The 18,011-nt window shown below is 38.0% G+C and overlaps 1 protein-coding gene across 4 annotated transcripts in view; it reads right to left on the reverse strand.

Annotated features, from left to right (window-relative positions):
• Window positions 1-14,080: 14,080 nt before the first annotated feature.
• CUL4B (cullin 4B) overlaps window positions 14,081-18,011 on the reverse strand; it is a 46,749-nt gene continuing 42,818 nt past the window's right edge. For all 4 annotated transcript variants that reach the window (XM_043896164.1, XM_043896163.1, XM_043896165.1 and 1 more), the window contains one exon: window positions 14,081-16,477. In XM_043896164.1, coding sequence (XP_043752099.1) covers window positions 16,382-16,477 — 96 coding nt within the window. In that variant the 3' untranslated portion in view covers window positions 14,081-16,381. The remainder of the gene's footprint in view (window positions 16,478-18,011) is intronic.

Genomic DNA, 18,011 nt, shown 5'->3' on the forward strand with positions numbered 1-18,011 from the left:
TCACCATTCGGAAAACTCATATCATGGCACCTGGTCCCATCACTTCATGGCAAATAGATGGGGAAACAGTGATAGGCTATTTTTTGGGGCTCCAAAATCACTGCAGATGGTGACTGCTGCTGCTGCTGCTAAGTCACTTCAGTCGTGTCTGACTCTTTGTGACCCCATAGACGGCAGCCCACCAGGCTCCCCTGTCCCTGGGATTCTCCAGGCAAGAACACTGGAATGGGTTGCCATTTCCTTCTCCAATGCATGAAAGTGAAAAGTGAAAGTGAAGTTGCTCAGTCATGTCCGACTCTTAGTGACCCCATGGACTGCAGCCTACCAGGCTCCTGCATCCATGGGATTTTCCAGGCAAGAGTACTGGAGTGGGGTGCCATTGCCTTCTCCAGGATGGTGACTGCAGCCATGAAATTAAAAGATGCTTACTCCTTGGAAGAAAAGTTATGACCAACCTAGACAGCATATTAAAAAGCAGAGACATTACTTTGAAACAAAGGTCCATCTAGTCAAAACTAAGGTTTTTCCAGTAGTCATGTCCATACATGTGAGATTTGGACAATAAAGAAAGCTGAGTGCCAAAGAATTGATGCTTTTGAACAGTGGTGTTGGAGGAGACTCTTGAGAGTCCCTTGGACCACAAGGAGATCCAACCAGTCCATCCTAAAGGAAATCAGTCCTGATTATTCATTGGAAGGAGTGATGCTGAAGCTGAAAGTCCAATACTTTGGCCACCTGATTTGAAGAACTGACTCATGTGAAAAGACCCTGATGCTGGGAAAGATTGAAGGCAGGAGGAGAAGGGGATGCCAGAGGATGAGATGGTTGGATGGCATCACCGATTCAATGGATATGAGTTTGAGTAAACTCCGGGAGTTGGTGATGGACAGGGAGGCCTGGCATGCTGCTGTCCATGGGGTGGCAAAGAGTCAGACATGACTGAGTAACTGAACTGAACTGAAGCCGTATTAATATGAATCACTCTGATGTAGTTTAAGCAAGAGATTAGTAAGCAATATATCTATAAAGTAACATAAATCTTAGATTTTCAGCATTGTACCAAATATGATATTTAGAAATGTTAGATAAATGATACATCTTTAACATATTTAATATGGGGCTTCCCTGGTAGCTCAGCTGGTAAAGAATCTGCCTGCAGTGCAGGAGACCTGGGTTCGACTCCTGGGTTGGGAAGATCCAACCCAGGGAGAAGGGAGCAGCTACCCACTCCAGTATTCTGGCCTGGAGAATTCCATGGATGGTATAGTCCCGAACTTCAAGTTCAGGTCAGTAAAAATGTGTCAGTCCTACAATCAGAGAAAGTGTATTTGCTTCCCAGACAAATCCCTCGATCTTGTTGCCTTAGTTCTCTTTAGTTTTCAGGCATATGGCAGAACCAGGTCTCAGGGTGCTGAATTGCTATAAACATACTTCAAGCTTTCAAGTAATCTCAGTGGAAGTAGCCCAAGTTAAGCTTGAGCTGAAGGAGTTAACAACTCATCTGCCTCTCCCCTCCCTATCCCAAACCTCTCCATTCATGAAGCATAACATGGCCATAAATTTTCCAAAGAAATCTCCAGAAAATCTCTAACCCTTTTTTTTTCTTTGTATATTTTATATTACAAATAGGATGAGAAATTTTAAAAGTTGTACAATCAAAAAAAAAGTTATACAATCAGCTTTGAAATGTTTGTTTACTACACATGTTGACCTCTTTCATATTCAGATCGGCCCTTAGTCAAAATGAAAGACTATTCCCAAATGACATCCTCTGAAAAATAACTTTTTGAAAAAACATTGTTCTATCAAGGTGTATAATTGACAAAATTGTAAGATATTTAAAGCACATTGTGGCAATTTGATATATATACAGTTCAGTTCAGTCACTCAGTCATGTCTGAATCTTTGCAACCCCATGGACCAAAGCACGCCAGGCCTCCCTGTCCATCACCAACTCCTGGAGTTTACTCAAACTCATGTTCATTGAATTGGCGATGCCATCCAACCATCTCATCCTCTGTCGTCGCCTTCTCCTCCTGCCTCCAGTCTTTCCCAGCATCAGGGTCTTTTCCAACGAGTCAGTTCTTCACATCAGGTGGCCAAAGTATTGGAGTTTCAGCTTCAGCATCACTCCTTCCAAGGAACACTCAGGACTGATCTCCTTTAGGATGGACTGGTTGGATCTCTTTGCAGTCCAAGGGACTCTCAAGAGTTTTCTCCAACACCACAGTTTAAAAGCATCAGTTCTTTTTTTTTTCATTTATTTTTATTAGTTGGAGGCTAATTACTTTACAATATTGTAGTGGTTTTTGTCATACATTGACATGAATCAGCCATGGATTTACATGTATTCCCCATCCCGATCCCCCCTCCCACCTCCCTCTCCACCCAATTAAAAAAAAAAAAAGCGTCAGTTCTTCAGTGCTCAGCTTTCTTTATAGTCCAACTCTCACATCCATACATGACTACTGGAAAAACCATAGCCTTGACTAGATGGACCTTTGGTGGCAAGATAGTGTCTCTGCTTTTTAATATGCTGTCTGCTGCTGCTGCTGCTATTGCTAAGTTGCTTCAGTCGTGTCTGACTCTGTGCGACCCCATAGACGGCAGCCCACCAGGCTCTTCTGTCCCTGGGATTCTCCAGGCAAGAACACTGGACTGGGTTGCCATTCCTTCTCCAATGAATGAAAGTGAAAAGTGAAAGTGAAGTCGCTCAGTCGTGTTCAACTCTTAGCGACCCCAGTCTAGGCTGGTCATAACTTTACTTCCAAGGAGTAAGTGTCTTTTAATTTCATGGCTGCAGTCACCATCTGCAGTGATTTTGGAGCCCCCAAAAAGAAAGTCAGCCACTGTTTCCCCATCTATCTGCCATGGAGTGACAGGACCAGATGCCATGATCTTAGTTTTCTGAATGTTGAGCTTTATTTTTTTATTTTTTATTTTTTTGTTTTTTTTTTTTTGAATGTTGAGCTTTAAGCCAAATTTTTCACTCTCCTTTCACTTTCATCAAGAGGCTCCTTAGTTCTCTTCACTTTCTGCCATAAGGGTGGTGTCATCTGCATATCTGAGGTTATTGATACTTCTCCCAGCAGTCTCAATTCCATGTTGTGCTTCATCCAGCCTAGCGTTTCTCATCACGTACTCTGCATAGAAGTTAAATAAGCAGGGTGAAAATATACAGCCTTGACATACTCCTTTTCCTATTTGGAACCAGTCTGTTGTTCCATGTCCAATTCTAACTGTTGCTTCCTGACCTGCATACAGATTTCTCAGGAGGCAGGTCAAGTGGTCTGGTATTCCCATCTCTTGAAGAGTTTTCCACAGTTTATTGTGATCCACAGTCAAAGGCTTTGCCATAGTCAATAAAGCAGATGTTTTTCTGGAACTCTCTCGCTTTTTTGATGAGCCAGCGGATGTTGGCAATTTGATCTCTGATTCCTCAGCCTTTTCTAAATCCAGCTTGAACATCTGGAAGTTCATGGTTCACGTACTGTTGAAGCCTGGCTTGGAGAATTTTGAGCATTACTTTGCTAGCATGTGAGATGAGTACAATTGCGTGGTAGTTTGAACATTCTTTGGCATTGCCTTTCTTTGGGATTGGAATGACAACTGACATTTTCCAGTCCTGTGGCCATTGCTGAGTTTTCCAAATTTGCTGGCATATTGAAGGCAGCACTTTCACAGCATCATCTTTTAGGATTTGAAATAGCTCAACTGGAATTCCCTCACCCCCCACTAGCTTTGTTCGTAGTGATGCTTCCTAAGGCCCACTTGACTTCACATTTCAGGATGTCTGGCTCTAGGTGAGTGATCACACCATTGTGATTATCTGGGTCGTGAAGAACTTTTTAGTACAGTTCTTCTGTGTATTCTTGCCACCTCTTCTTAATATATTCTGCTTCTGTTAGGCCCATACCATTTCTGTCAATAAAGATTGAGTCCATCTTTGCATGAAATGTTCCCTTGGTATCTCTAATTTTCTTGAAGAGATTTCTAGTCTTTCCTATTCAATTGTTTTCCTCTATTTCTTTGCACTGATCACCGAGGAAAGCTTTATCTCTCCTTGCTATTCTTTGGAACTCTGCATTCAAATGGGTAGATCTTTCCTTTTCTGCTTTGCTTTTCACTTCTTTTCACAGCTATTTGTAAGGCCTCCTCAGACAACCATTTTGCCTTTTTGCATTTCTTTTTCTTGGGGATGGTCTTCATCCCTGTCTCCTGTACAATGTCACGAACCTCCATCCATAGTTCATCAGGTACTCTATCAGATCTAATCCCTTGAATCTATTTGTCACTTCCACTGTATAATCGTAAGGGATTTGATTTTAGGTCATACCTGAATGGTCTGGTGGTTTTCCCTACTTTCTTCAATTTAAGTCTGAATTTGGCAATAAGGAGTTCATGATCTGAGCCACAGTCAGATCCTAGTCTTGTTTTTGCTGACTGTATAGAGCTTCTCCATCTTTGGCTACAAAGAATATAATCAGTCTGATGGCTTACCTTTTCTTTTACTCAAAGATTATTTAGGGCTTCCCTGGTGACTCAGTTGTAAAGAATCTGCCTGCCAATACAGGAGACACAAGTTTGATCCCTGGCCTGGGGATCCCACATGCTGTAGAGCAACTAAACTTGTGCACCACAACTACTGAGCCTGTGCTATAGAGCCTAGGAGTTGCAGCTGCTGAAGCCCACCCGCCCTAGAGCCCATGCTCTGCAACAAGAGAAGCGTGGCAGTGAGAAGCCTGTAGACTGCAACCAGAGAGTAACCCCCACTCGCCCCAACTAGATAAAAACTTGTGCAGCTATGAAGACTCAGCAAAGCCAAAAATAAATAATTATATAAAAAATTACATAATGTAGTACACCCTCCCTCTTATTGTTCGTGTATTTATCCTAGAAAACAGGCAGGAGGGACTTCCTTGGTGATCCAGTGGTTAAGAATCCACCTTGCATGAATGTCAGTGATGTAATTATTGATAAGAAAGAATTCTAGGGGAAGAAATGACTAAGGCAAGGTTGGGAAGATGACAGCATGCTGGTATGTTGGAAGGAAGTCAGGAGTCTCAGTATGACTATCACAGGGTGACCAGTGGCAAATGAAAAAGATGAGGTAAAAAAAAAAAAAAAAGAATCCACCTTGCAATGCAGGGGATGCAGGTTAGATTCCTGATCAGAGAACAAAGATCCCACATCCATGGAACAACTATGCCTGAGTACTGCAACTACTGGGCCTCTGTGCTCTAGAGGCCATGAACCACAACTAGAGTCCGTGTGCTGAAACTAAGACCTGACACAGTCAAATAAATAAATAATAATAATAAAAAAGAGAAAACAGGCAGATCTAGAAAAGCAGAGAAAAATTAAAACAAACATTCTATGATCCAAAGCTTGAGAAATCATACAGTGATTTATTCATGGGTCCTAATTTATAACTCCTGATTTCTTGCTAACAAACTACTTAGAGAATTCAAACTATTAACTGAAAGTCTTAAAATAGTACAAAATTGTAAACAGAAAATTAATTTTATTGGGTTACTTTTGAATTGTTCACAGATCAGAAATATTCTTTTTAGTGGCAAGGGGTTTTTACATAAAAATTAAGCCATTAAGAGACTTTTATTTTTACTATTTATCTAGCCACATTGGGTCTTATTCATAGCACATGGGCTCTTCCAGCTCTTGGTTGCTGGCACACAGGCTTAGTTGCCCCGCAGCACATGAGACCTTAGTTCTCCGGTCAGGGGTCAAACATGTGTCCCCTATGTTGAAGGAAGATTCTTAATCACTGGACTACTAGGGAAGTCCTGAGACTCTTCTTTTAAAGTTGAGTTGTGGAGATTATTTTCTTGTTATCACCTATTTGGTTTTTAACCTAGATAAATGCTACCTGCATTAATGTTTTAAAGGAAGAAATATTTATTCTATTAAATATTTGCCATGGTCTTGAATACTTCAAATTTGAATACATTGCATATTGAAAAATTTGAATACATTGTATATAACAATGAAGTTTGTAACAGTTAAATATCAGACGTATATGATCATTGAATCATTTATCTTAAGATAGATCCATTTGCAAATGACAGCAGTGATCCTTAACCCAAGTCTTTAACAGCTCATTTATTTTTGACCCATTTTTTGATATAAACTGATAACTGTTACGATAAAACCTGCTTTTGAAAACAAGCAACAAACAAAACTACCCAAAAGGAAATATAAAGGGACTTCCCTGGCAGTCCAGTGGTTAAGACTCTGAGTTTTCAATGCAGGGGGTGAGGGTTTGATCCCTGGTTGGCAAACTAAGATCCTGCATACCTCATGGCCAAAAAAAAAAAGGAAACAGAAAAACCAGACCAAAAAGCATAAATGAACTGTAAGAGAATCTTAAATGGCCTAACTGAAGTTCATAAAGGAGGGAGAGCAGAGAAAATGTCTGAAAAAAAGGCAAAAGAGTTTCCAAACTTTATGACTACTATAAACCCACAGATCCAAAAAGCTCAGTGAACCCCAAATTACAAGAAACAGGAAGAAACACCACCATAAGGAACATCATAATGAAATATTTCAAAACAGGTGGCAAACAGAAAAACTTAAAAGCAACCAGAGAAAAAAAGAAGTTTTGTACACAAAGAATGACATCAGATTTCTCACTGGAAACCATGCAAACAAGAAGGCAGTGGAATAAAATATTTAAAGTACTAAAAGAAAAAACTGTAAACCTAGAATTATATATCTAATATCTTCCAAAAATGAAGGTGGAACATGTTCAGACATAAAAAAATACAGAAAGAACTCATTACCAACAGATCCCCCACTAAAAGAAATGTTAAATGACGTCCTTCAGACTGAAGAAAAATTATGCTAGGTGGAAATCTGGATCTACACAGGGAATGAACAGCTTTGCAAATGATAACTTCATGGGTAAATATGTAAAATTAGAATAAAAATTTTTATTTACTTATTTGGCTGTCATGGTTCCTCAATCTTTGTTGTGGCTTGCAGGATCTTTCAGTTGCGGCATGCAAACTCTTAGTTGTGGCATGTGGGATCTAGTTTCCTGACCAGGGATTGAACTCAGGCCCCCTGCATTGGGAGGGCAGAGTCTTAGCCACTGGATCACCAGGGAAGTCCCAATATCTAAGAGTTTTAAAAATCATTTAAATCTCTTTATTAAAACAAAAACAGTAACAGCATTTCATGTAGTTTATAAAATATGTAAATAGAAGGGAAGAATACTATTGTGTGATTCTTGTAGTATAAATGAAGTGGTACAGTATCGCCCAAAAGTAGAATATGACAGGTTAAAAATGTATGACTATAAAATCTAAAGTAACCACTAAAAAAAAAAATATATATAAAGTAACCACTAAAATACCTTCAGAAGTTATAGTTAATAAACCAGTAAAAGTGATAAAATAATGTTTAATTAAGTCAAATTTATCACTTTTTCCATTTATGAATCAAATCATATTTTGATTTGATCTGAGAACATTTTAGCATAAGTCCCCATAGATTTTTCCCTGTTTTTTTTCCCCAAAAGTTTTATAGTTTTACATATTTCATTTAGGTTCACAATAAAATGTTTTTTTTTTTTTCATTTATTTTTATTAGTTGGAGGCTAACTACTTTACAACATTGTAGTGGGTCTCGTCATACATTGACATGAATCAGCCATGGATTTACATGTATTCCCCATCCCGATCCCCCCTCCCACCTCCCTCACTACCCGATCCCTCTGGGTCTTCCCAGTGCACCAGGCCCGAGCACTTGTCTCATGCATCCAACCTGGGCTGGTGATAAGATCACGATAAAATTTTAAAATTGAAACCAATTTAAGACATCTCTGGGATAACATTAAGTTTACCAACATTTGCATCATATGGGTCTCAGGAGGAGAGAGAAGATTGAAAATGTATTAATGAAATTATGACTGAAAATTTCCCAAACCTGAAGAAGGAAACATCTGTACAGGAAGCACAGACATTCCCAAACAAGACATATCATCATTCCCACACCAGGACATATCATAATTAAAATGGTAAAAGTTAAAAATAAAAGAGTTCTTGGGACTTCCCTGGCAGTCCAGTGGTTAAGACTCTGCTTCCACTGCAAGGAGCATGGGTTCAATCCCTGTTTGGGGAAAATTCTGCATGTTACATGGAATGAGTTTTAAAGGCAGCAAGAGAAAAACGAAGAGTCATGTACAAGGGAATCCCCATAAGGCCATCAATGGATTTCTCTGCAGACACTTTGCAGGCCAGTAAGGAATGACATGATATATTTTAAGTGCTGAAAGGGAAAAACCTACAATCTAGGATACTCTACCCAGTAAGATTATCATTTATATGGATAACCAACAAGGTCCTACTGTATAGCACAGGGAACCCTGCTCAATGTTACATGGCAGTCTGGATAGGAGGGGAGTTTGGAGGAGAATGGATACATGTATACGTATGGCTGAGTCCCTTCACTGTCCACCTGGAATTATCACAACATTGTTAATCAGCTATACTCTGATATAAAATAATAAGTTGAAAAAGATTACAATTTAGAAAAGAAAATGAGATAAGGAACCTTCTAAGACAAGCAAAACCTAAAAGATTTATCAATACTAAACCTATCCTGAAAAAATTCTCTAAGTGGATAAGAAGAATCTACAGGAAAGGGAAAATCCCACTCAGAAAGGCAATTATACAGTAGGACTGAAAATCAACCACTTAAATAGGCCAGTATGAAGATAAAAAGACAAAAATTCATAAAAACTAACTATAACAAACAATTAAGGGATAAGCATGAAGATATAAAATAGGACATCAAAAATACAAAATGGGGCGGGGATATAGAAACATGTTATCTTTTAGAATGTGTTTGAATTTAAATGACTACCAGTTTAAACCAAGTAGATATAATTGTAGGTAAACATGCATGAACCCTATGGTAACTACAAATTAAAAACAATAGATACACAAAAACTAAAAAGATAGGTACTTAGTTCAGTTCAGTCGCTCAGTCGTGTCCGACTCTTTGTGACCCCATGAATCGCAGCACACCAGGCCTCCCTGTCCATCGCAAACTCCCAGAGTTTACTCAAACTCATACCCATCGAGTTGGTGATGCCATCCAGCCATCTCATCCTCTGTCGTCCTCTTCTCCTCCTGCCCCCAATCCCTCCCAGCATCAGACTCTTTTCCAATGAGTCAACTCTTCGTGTGAGGTGGCCAAAGTACTGGAGTTTCAGCTTCAGCATCAGTCCTTCCAATGAACACCCAGGACTGATTTCCTTTAGGATGGACTGGTTGGATCTCCTTGCAGTTCAAGGGACTCTCAAGAGTCTTCTCCAACACCACAGTTCAAAAGCATCAATTTTTCGGCGCTCAGCTTTCTTCACAGTCCAACTCTCACATCCTACATGACCACTGGAAAAACCATAGCCTTGACTAGACGGACCTTTGTTGGCAAAGTAATGTCTCTGCTTTTTAATATGCTGTCTAGGTTGGTCATGACTTTCCTTCCAAGGAGTAAGCGTCTTTTAATTTCATGGCTGCAGTCACCATCTGCAGTGATTTTGGAGCCCCCCAAAATAAAGTCTGACACTGTTTCCACTGTCTCCCCATCTATTTCCCATGAGGTGGTGGGACCAGATGCCATGATCTTAGAGTATACTACTAAAGAAAATCATCAAACTACACGGGATGAAACAGAAGAAATAAACAGAGAGCTACAAAAACAACTGGAAAACAAGTGATAAACTGGCAATAAGTACATTGTTGTTGTTTTAGTTGCTAAGTCGTGTCCAACTTTTTTGCAACTCCCTGGATCAATAATTACTTTAAGTGATAATAAAGAGTTCTTAACCACATCGAGTTCTTGCCAATCAAGACATAGGGTGATACGATTTAAAAAAAAAAAAAACATATATTTCAATATTCTGCCTACAAGAGATTCACTTCAGGACTAAGGGCTTCCCCAGTGGCTCAGATGGTAAAGAATCTGCCTGCTAATGCAGGAGACCTGGGTTGGGAAGATACCCTGGAGAAAGGCATGGCAACCCACTCCAGTATTCTTGCCTGGAGAAATCCATGGACAGAGGAGCCTAGTGGGCTATACAGTCCATGGGATCGCAGAGAGTCAGACATGACTATAAGGACACACAAAGACTGAAAGCTAATATTCCTAACCATTAGGCCACCAGGGAACTCCCTGTATCAAGCATTTTTTCCCCAATCATAATGGCATGAAACTAGAAACCAATACAGGAAGAAAATGGAAAAGTACAAACAAGTGAATACCAAATATGTTATTCAAAGAGGAAATCAGAAGGAATTCCCTGACAGTCCAGTGGTTAGGACTTAGCACTTTTAGTGCCATGGCCTGGGTTCAATCCCAGCTTGGGGAACTAAGATCTCACAAGTTAAGTGAAGTGGCAAAAAAAAAAAAAACAAAAAACCAAACCCCAAACAAAGAGAAAGATTAAAAAAAAAGGCTAAGACAGACTATCCATAAGAAAAATGGCAAAGTATTTGAACAGAACACTACAAAAGAGGAAATCCATATGGTTAAATTAATATATGAAAAACATGCTTAACCTTAACCTTATTAGTAATCAAGAAAATGTAAATTAAAATCACAATGCAGATGATAACAAATATGCAAGGAAACAAACCACCCTCAATGAATCAGCAGAAATAATAAACAACAAATACATATCCCTCAAGTGCTTTAGATATTGGAATTACCCAATACAGAAAACAAAGTTGCTAGTGTAAAAAAATATTAAAAGAACCACAAAAATGAGCCATCAACAGCAGACTATAGAAATGATCAGGTAGATTTATAAAAGAAGCAAACAGGATTTTTAGAAATAAAAAAATGTAAACTGTTTAAAAGTTCAGCAGATGAATTAAACAGAAGATTGGGCAGTGAAGACAGAATTAGTTTATTGGAAAACAGTTCTGAAGAAATTACCAAGAATGCAGCCTTACAGGTGGAAAATGTGAGAGAGACATGGTAAATAAAATAAGAAGCTTTGTATGTCTGACTTAGTTCCAGGGGGAGAAAGGAGAAAGAATGGAGGAGGCAATAGTTGAAAAACAAAATAATGGTTGAGAATTTTTCAGAACTAATTTAAGACATGAATTCACATGCAAATGAAGCACAATTATATGCCAAGGATAAATAAAAGCAAATCCACAGTTCTCCATATTGAAACTGCAGAACATCTGCTGCAAAGAGGCAATCTAAACTGTAATCAAGACTGATAAGTCATGATCATCTGTAAAGGAAAAAAAATGAGGCTAACAGGTAGATTCTTTATCACAATAATGGAACCTGGAAGGCAGTATGATGGTATCTTCCAAGTGCTGAGAAAAAGTAACAGGCAACCAACAATTGTGTGGCTTGAAAAGTAACATTTCAAAACACAGACTTGAAACAAAAATGTTCTTGGTCAAGAAGAAACAAATTTACACAATGTACCTACACCCAATACACTTCTAAAAGATGTACTTCAAGAAGGAAAGAAAATTAACTGAGAAAGAAGATCTGAGATGCCAGGAGGTATGGTGAAGGAAAAATCTGACAAGTATATAATCTATATTTGGTATAAAATAAATCATTCATTTACTTAGCATGTATTATTTATCACCTACTATAGTAAGCTGAATAATGTTCACCTAAAGATATTAGGTCTTAATCCCTGGAACATGTAAAATGTCACACCTTATTTGGAAAAGGGGCTTTTACAGATGTGATTTAAGGATTTTGAGATGAGATTATTTTGGGATTATCTGGTAGGTCCAGAATGCCATCACACCTGTCCTTTAAGGAGAGGTAAAGAGAAATTAACCTTCCCTGGTGGCTCAGACAGTAAAGCATCTGTCTACAATGCAGGAGACCTGGTTGGATCCCTGGGTGGGGAAGATCCTCTGGAGAAGGATGCCAACCCACTCCAGTACGCTTGCCTGGAAAATCCCATGGGAGGAGCCTGGTAAGCTACAGTCCACGGGGTCGCAAAGAATTGGACACGACTGAGCGAATTTACCTACTTCAAAGAGAAATTACACACAGAAGTCAGTCATGTGATAGAAGCAGAGTCAAAGAAAAGATGCTATGGAACCAGCTTTTAAAGTGGAGGAAAGGGACATGAGTCAGGGAATGTAGCTACAGAGGGAGTGTGGCCCTGCCAACACCTTGATTTCAGCCCAGTAAAGCTGCTTTCCAACTTTTGGCCTCGAGAACTGTGAGAGAATTAATTTCTGTTGTTTTAAGCCATGACATCTGTGGTAATTTGTTACAGCAGCCACAGAAACCTACCATGGCTAGAAACTTCCCTACGTGTTTGAACAAAACAAAGGTCTTTACCCTAACAGAACTTAAACTCTATTCTCAACAGACAATATGCCATGAGTATCATTAACAAGTAAACTGCATAGCATGTAAAAGGTGACAAATGATATGTGAGAAAGGCAAAAAAGTAAGGTGAGTGTGGAATTGGTAGTGTGTGGTCGGGCTGGTGGGCAAGTTGAAATTTTAAATATAATGGCTATGGTAAGCTTCCCTGAGAAGGTGGTATATGAGCAGACTAATGTTTTAATTTGTGGTATTCATTTTTTAAAAAGAGGACAAAACTAAAGCACTGGACAATAATACTGTGTAAGTTGGGGAAGAGGTGATCAGTATTAAAGTTTTCTAACATCTTTGTATTAATTGGGAGGAAAATTTAGACATTCATTTTAGATTTTAAGCATACATACTAAGATATCAAAGGTAATCAGTAAAAGAAAAGAAATAGAATATATACTTTCCAAATAAATAGTGGGGAAAATGGAATAAGAAAGTAAACAAACAGAACTCAATATATGTATTTTTTAAAGCTGAGAAAGGAGAAAAAGCAAAGAAAATTAGGATAGAGAGCAACCAGTAAGACATTAGAAACAAATGCAAATAGATATAATTTTCCAGTTAAATGACAGAAATTGTCAACTATACTCCAGTAAAAAAAAAATTTAATGTGTATTATGCAAAAAAGACAAAAATTGTCAGATTAAGGGAAAAAATGGGAAAACCCATCTAACATGAAGAGAATATGAGAATATAAGCAAAGGCTGTTAAGCAATAAGCAAATACTAGACAAAAGTCATAGTAGTTATTTTAAAATACTAAAACCAACTCAAGAATAGAAAATCTGAAAAAAAAAAAAAAAACTGTTAAGTGGAGACATTGAATCAATAATCAAAAAATTCCCCATAAAAGCAAGCCCAGGACCAGATAGCTCCATTGGTGATTTCTAGTAAATATTTAAAAACACCAATCCTCAACTTTGAGGACTTCCCTGGTGGCTCAGATGGTAAAGTGTCTGCCTACAATGTGGGAGGCCTGGGTTCAATCCCTGGGTTGGGAAGACCTCCTGGAGAAGGAAATGGCAACCCACTCCAGTATTCTTGCCTGGAGGGCTACAGTCCATGGGGTCACCAAGAGTCGGACATGACTGAGCAACTTCACTTTCTTTCTTTCTCAACTTTGGGGCTTCCTCAGTGGCTGAATGGTAAAGAACCTGCCTAACAATGCAGGAGATGTGGTCGGGTTCAATCCCTGGGTCAGGAAGATCCCTGGAGAAGGAAGTGGCAACTCATTCCAATATTCCTGCCTGGAAAATCCCATGGACAGAGAAGCATGGTAGGCTACAGTCACTCCATGGGGTTGTAAGAGAGTCAAACACGACTTAGGGACAAAAACAACAAGTAACTTCTCAACTTTAATCTAGACTAGTTTCATACTGACTTTATAAACTATTTGACTTTAAAGATTTGGATGAAATGATGTTTATACTTGTGCTTGATTTTTCTAAAATAGGACAGTTAAGAATAAATACTCACCTTGAGGATTCCTGGAAATCACCCGTTACCATCCCTTCCCCTCTACACTCCTATAGCATTATCATCAAACCACCACAAAAATAAAGAGAAATTTTAAAAATAAAATTGACAACTATGAATTCATTAATCATTAGGAAGAAGATTTTAAGTTCTGTGGTTTTATAACATTCTTAGAATATCTGAATTTTAAAGATCTTCTCCACAAATTTTTTTTAAATAAAAAGTTTTATTGGAGAAAAATAGAACCACCACGTACACAGGGAAAAGAGCACAAAAATTCAACTGATACAGAACTGAAAGTCACAACTACCCAATGTTGTTTGCGATTACTTTTCAATTTCTTAAATGGCTTCCACCAATTTTTTAAATAGCCTTGCCAATTTTCAGCTGAAATAGAATCAAGTTTTCAAAAAATTAAGAGCCTCAGCGAAGGGACCAGCTTTTAAGATAACAAAGGTGACACCAAGAGTCTCCTAATAGGACCAATTCTACCGAAAAATTCCTGAAGCACATAACTACTGAGTCTGGTAGAACAGTAGCTCAGAGACCATCAGGGATTAGTTAGAACACTGACTCAGACGGTCCAGTATGCAGAGAGGGCAAACAAAAAAGCTGCATTTCCCTGTCAGATGAGTTCACATAAGACAACCAAGGCGGTGCTAAGAAAATACAGGCAATGGCTGCTCAAAGTAATTAAGAAGGCATTCTAAATACCACATATTATTAGACAACAGTGTGTAAAGTGATGCAATTAGAAAACAGGCAACTTAAAAAAATATGGTCACAGGTCTTTGAGAACTCAAGAAAACAATCAATAGCAAACACTAGAGCTGAAGGTCTTCTCAGCTGAGGGTTGAAAGTGAAAGTGAGAGTGAAGTAGCTCAGTCATATCCGACTCTTTGCAACCCCGTGGACTGTAGCCCACCAGGCTCCTCCGTCCATGGGATTCTCCAGGCAAGAATACTGGAGTGGGTTGCCATTTTCTTCTCCAGGGGATCTTCCCGACCCAGGGTTAGGACCTAGCTATTCTTCCTAATAGTTTCAAATAGTCAAGGAAATAAACTACTGCAAAAAGCATTATAGCAGTTCTGATTTTTTTAAACCAAAACAAAATTTCTGCTTCTCTTCCAAGATTAATTCCCTTCAAAGCTTCAAGGAAAAACAAACAAGGAAGCAAAACAAAACCCCAAATACAAAAACAAAAAACCACTGATGGTAAAGAGAAGCTTTTTACTCACATTATCAATTTGAAAAAGACAATACTTTTGCTGTTTTCTATGTATGAACAATCCTAGGACGTTCCTCTGAAAAGCAGGTGTCCAGTGGCTATGAGAACTCTTTATCTTTAAGCAACTTTGAGAAGAGGATCAGCACAATACAGAATTTGAAATCCCAACTAGGGGGTATGTGGGGGAAAGGAGGAAGGATCTAGTTCTATCTAGGGCTTTAAGGAAGTTAAAATAAGGATGACAGGAAAAGACTAATATGCCAACGAAAAGGAGTTGAGGTGCTTCCAAAAAAAACTTTGGTAGAGAAAATAGGAATGCTAAATCCCAGGAAGCCTGGAACAATCTACAATTGGTCCAAGTTAAAGACAAAACTGTCCAAACAATGTTGAAGTCTAAAGGAAGTTGAAAACTAGTTTGTGAATTTTTGCTTTTGTAAAGTTACAAATGTGGGTTTGGTCTCTTTTGCAATGCTCATATTATATTCATTTTTAATATGAAGAAATCATTGGGTTTTTCTCTCCAACCATGTTCTTCTAGCACAACTGATCAGCAATTTTCTATTTCAGCTATTTTTATAAGTACCTGTTAATCAGCACAGTAAACTGAGGGCTGAACCATACACACACATCTCATAAATGGAACATTTTAGGATGTGTGTATATAAGACAATATGTAAGCAACTGTCCCTCTACTTGAAAACTTGTTTCCAAATAAAAATTTTAAAAACATCCCTTTCAGTGTAACAGAACATTACTTAGTAAAATATCAAGAGCTATGACAACGTATTTTTCTCTTCAAGGGCAATCACAAAACAGGTGAACAATCAAGTCCAGGGTGGTTTTTCTATTTGATAAATACATCCAGAACTCTGTACAGTAAATAAAGTTTGCATGCAGTTTAAGTATCTTTAAATGACATTTTAAGCAAATAAACCTTTTGCTTCATAATTAAATGGTGTATAAGAACCCCTTCCTCCTTCTTTAATAGCCATAAGGACCTCTTCCCCAGTTCCAAATAGGAATCATGAAAACCGGGTACTTTCTTAAAAGAGTTTTCTGCACATCATACTAAATAACATGCAAAGAGTTCGACAACATTCTTCTTAAAGGTAAGTATTACTCTTTAAATGGGCATGTTAACCACTGAAAAGTCACTCAACTATTCCCATTACACTGCTTCATTTGGTCATTGGTAGTATAAAAGAATTCAAACAACAACAGGTTAGTTTATCCACTGGCTATTGTATATGACAGCAAATGCTTCAAGGCCAACAACATTTTATGCAATGTAATTGTACTGGTTTGGATTTTCTTTGTCTCTCTCCATGTAGTCCCGGTCAATTAAGGATTCTATTCTCTTCTTAAGATCAGCAGGCTGTAAGAGAAGGCAAATTTTCAGTGCATAGTTCATAACCCACTGGCTCAAACCCCTTTATCAATATTCAATTTAAAAAAAACAGCTTAGGCTCACTGAATGTATTTAATTTCCTTATTTTTTTTTTCTTTTTCAAATCTCCTTAAAGAGGAAAGCATGATGAAAATAAATCAGGTTAAAAATGTTTTTCTGCTATACACATACTGTCATATCTTGTCCTATTGTTATATAGTACATTCTCTATTTTAAAGAGGTCTGCTAAGAACCAGCTATTCTCTGCACAAATACAAAAGACCATCATAACTTCACACGAAGAACATGTTATAGTTTAAGGAAACAGAATACTATTTAGTTTTGCCAAGATAGTTTGAGAAGATAACTAGATCCTAAATTTGGAAAAAAGCTGGTTCTCAAAGTCAGGTTTTGTTGCTGTTGTTGTTGTTGAGTAGCCAAGTTGTGTTCAATTCTTTGAGGCCCCATGGACTGTAGCACACCAGGCTCCTCTGTCCTCCACTATCTCCCAGAGTTTACTCAAATTCAAAGTCAGGTTGCATTTTTATAAATTACAGATATACTATGGAAATCACTATTTACACGACTACTACAACAACTGGCTTGGTAAGTGAAGTATCATCTCATAATTCAAATCTCTGTATTCCAGGTTTAATGTGAGATTTAACTGTTACTTGCCCAAAATGATTTGAATTTTTAAATTCTACTTGTTGAAAAATCATTAAGAAAGCTTATAGCTTGTTCTCAATTGCATTCTTAGCTGTTGGGCAACAAAAGTCTACTGTCTTTTGTATCTAGCCTTAAAGAGAATATAATCTTGCTTGCTAATAGCTTTTCAGGTTGTGTAAAATGCGTACTTGATCAAGAAAGTTAAAGAGCGAAAGTAGTTTGATCGGGCAGTCAAAATTTCAGTGAAGTTTGAATTCCAAGGTTTGAAAATCAAAATGACTTGCTCTTAATTATGGTGAAAGACCAAGAATATCAGCATATTTATTATAGTGGTCCTAATAACTTCCTTAGCTATCCAGTATCAGTGAGCTCTCTGGCTGGAGGTGAAATGATTGTTAAGGCATAGGATGAGGGTGAGAGTGTGGTCATGAGGAGACAGTATCAACAGCTAACAAGCATTTATGTGTCAGGCCCAGTGCTAAGTTTTTAAAAATATCATCTCATTTAAGCTTCACCAAAATCCTATGAGGTAAGTACTATTATCATCTCCATTTTACAAAAGAGGAAAACAAGCTCAAAAGGTGAAACAGTCAAGAGTCTATCCAAAGTCTAAAAAGTATCTATCATCACAAGAGTTTAGGAATCTTCTATAACATGAGATACAGTTCAGTACACCACCACATTGTCTAAGGTGCTTCATTACTGGGAATTTATATTGAAACATATCCATGTGATGACTAATTTTAGTTTGCCAGAACTATCACTAAACTTTACAAAAAGATGCCTAATGATGACTTTATAGTTTTATTAAATTGGAATATAATTGCCTGTATGGTTTTTAATGGACCTTTAC

The sequence above is a fragment of the Cervus elaphus genome, chromosome X, assembly GCF_910594005.1.
Source record: "Cervus elaphus chromosome X, mCerEla1.1, whole genome shotgun sequence".
Classification (NCBI taxonomy): Eukaryota; Metazoa; Chordata; class Mammalia; order Artiodactyla; family Cervidae; genus Cervus; species Cervus elaphus.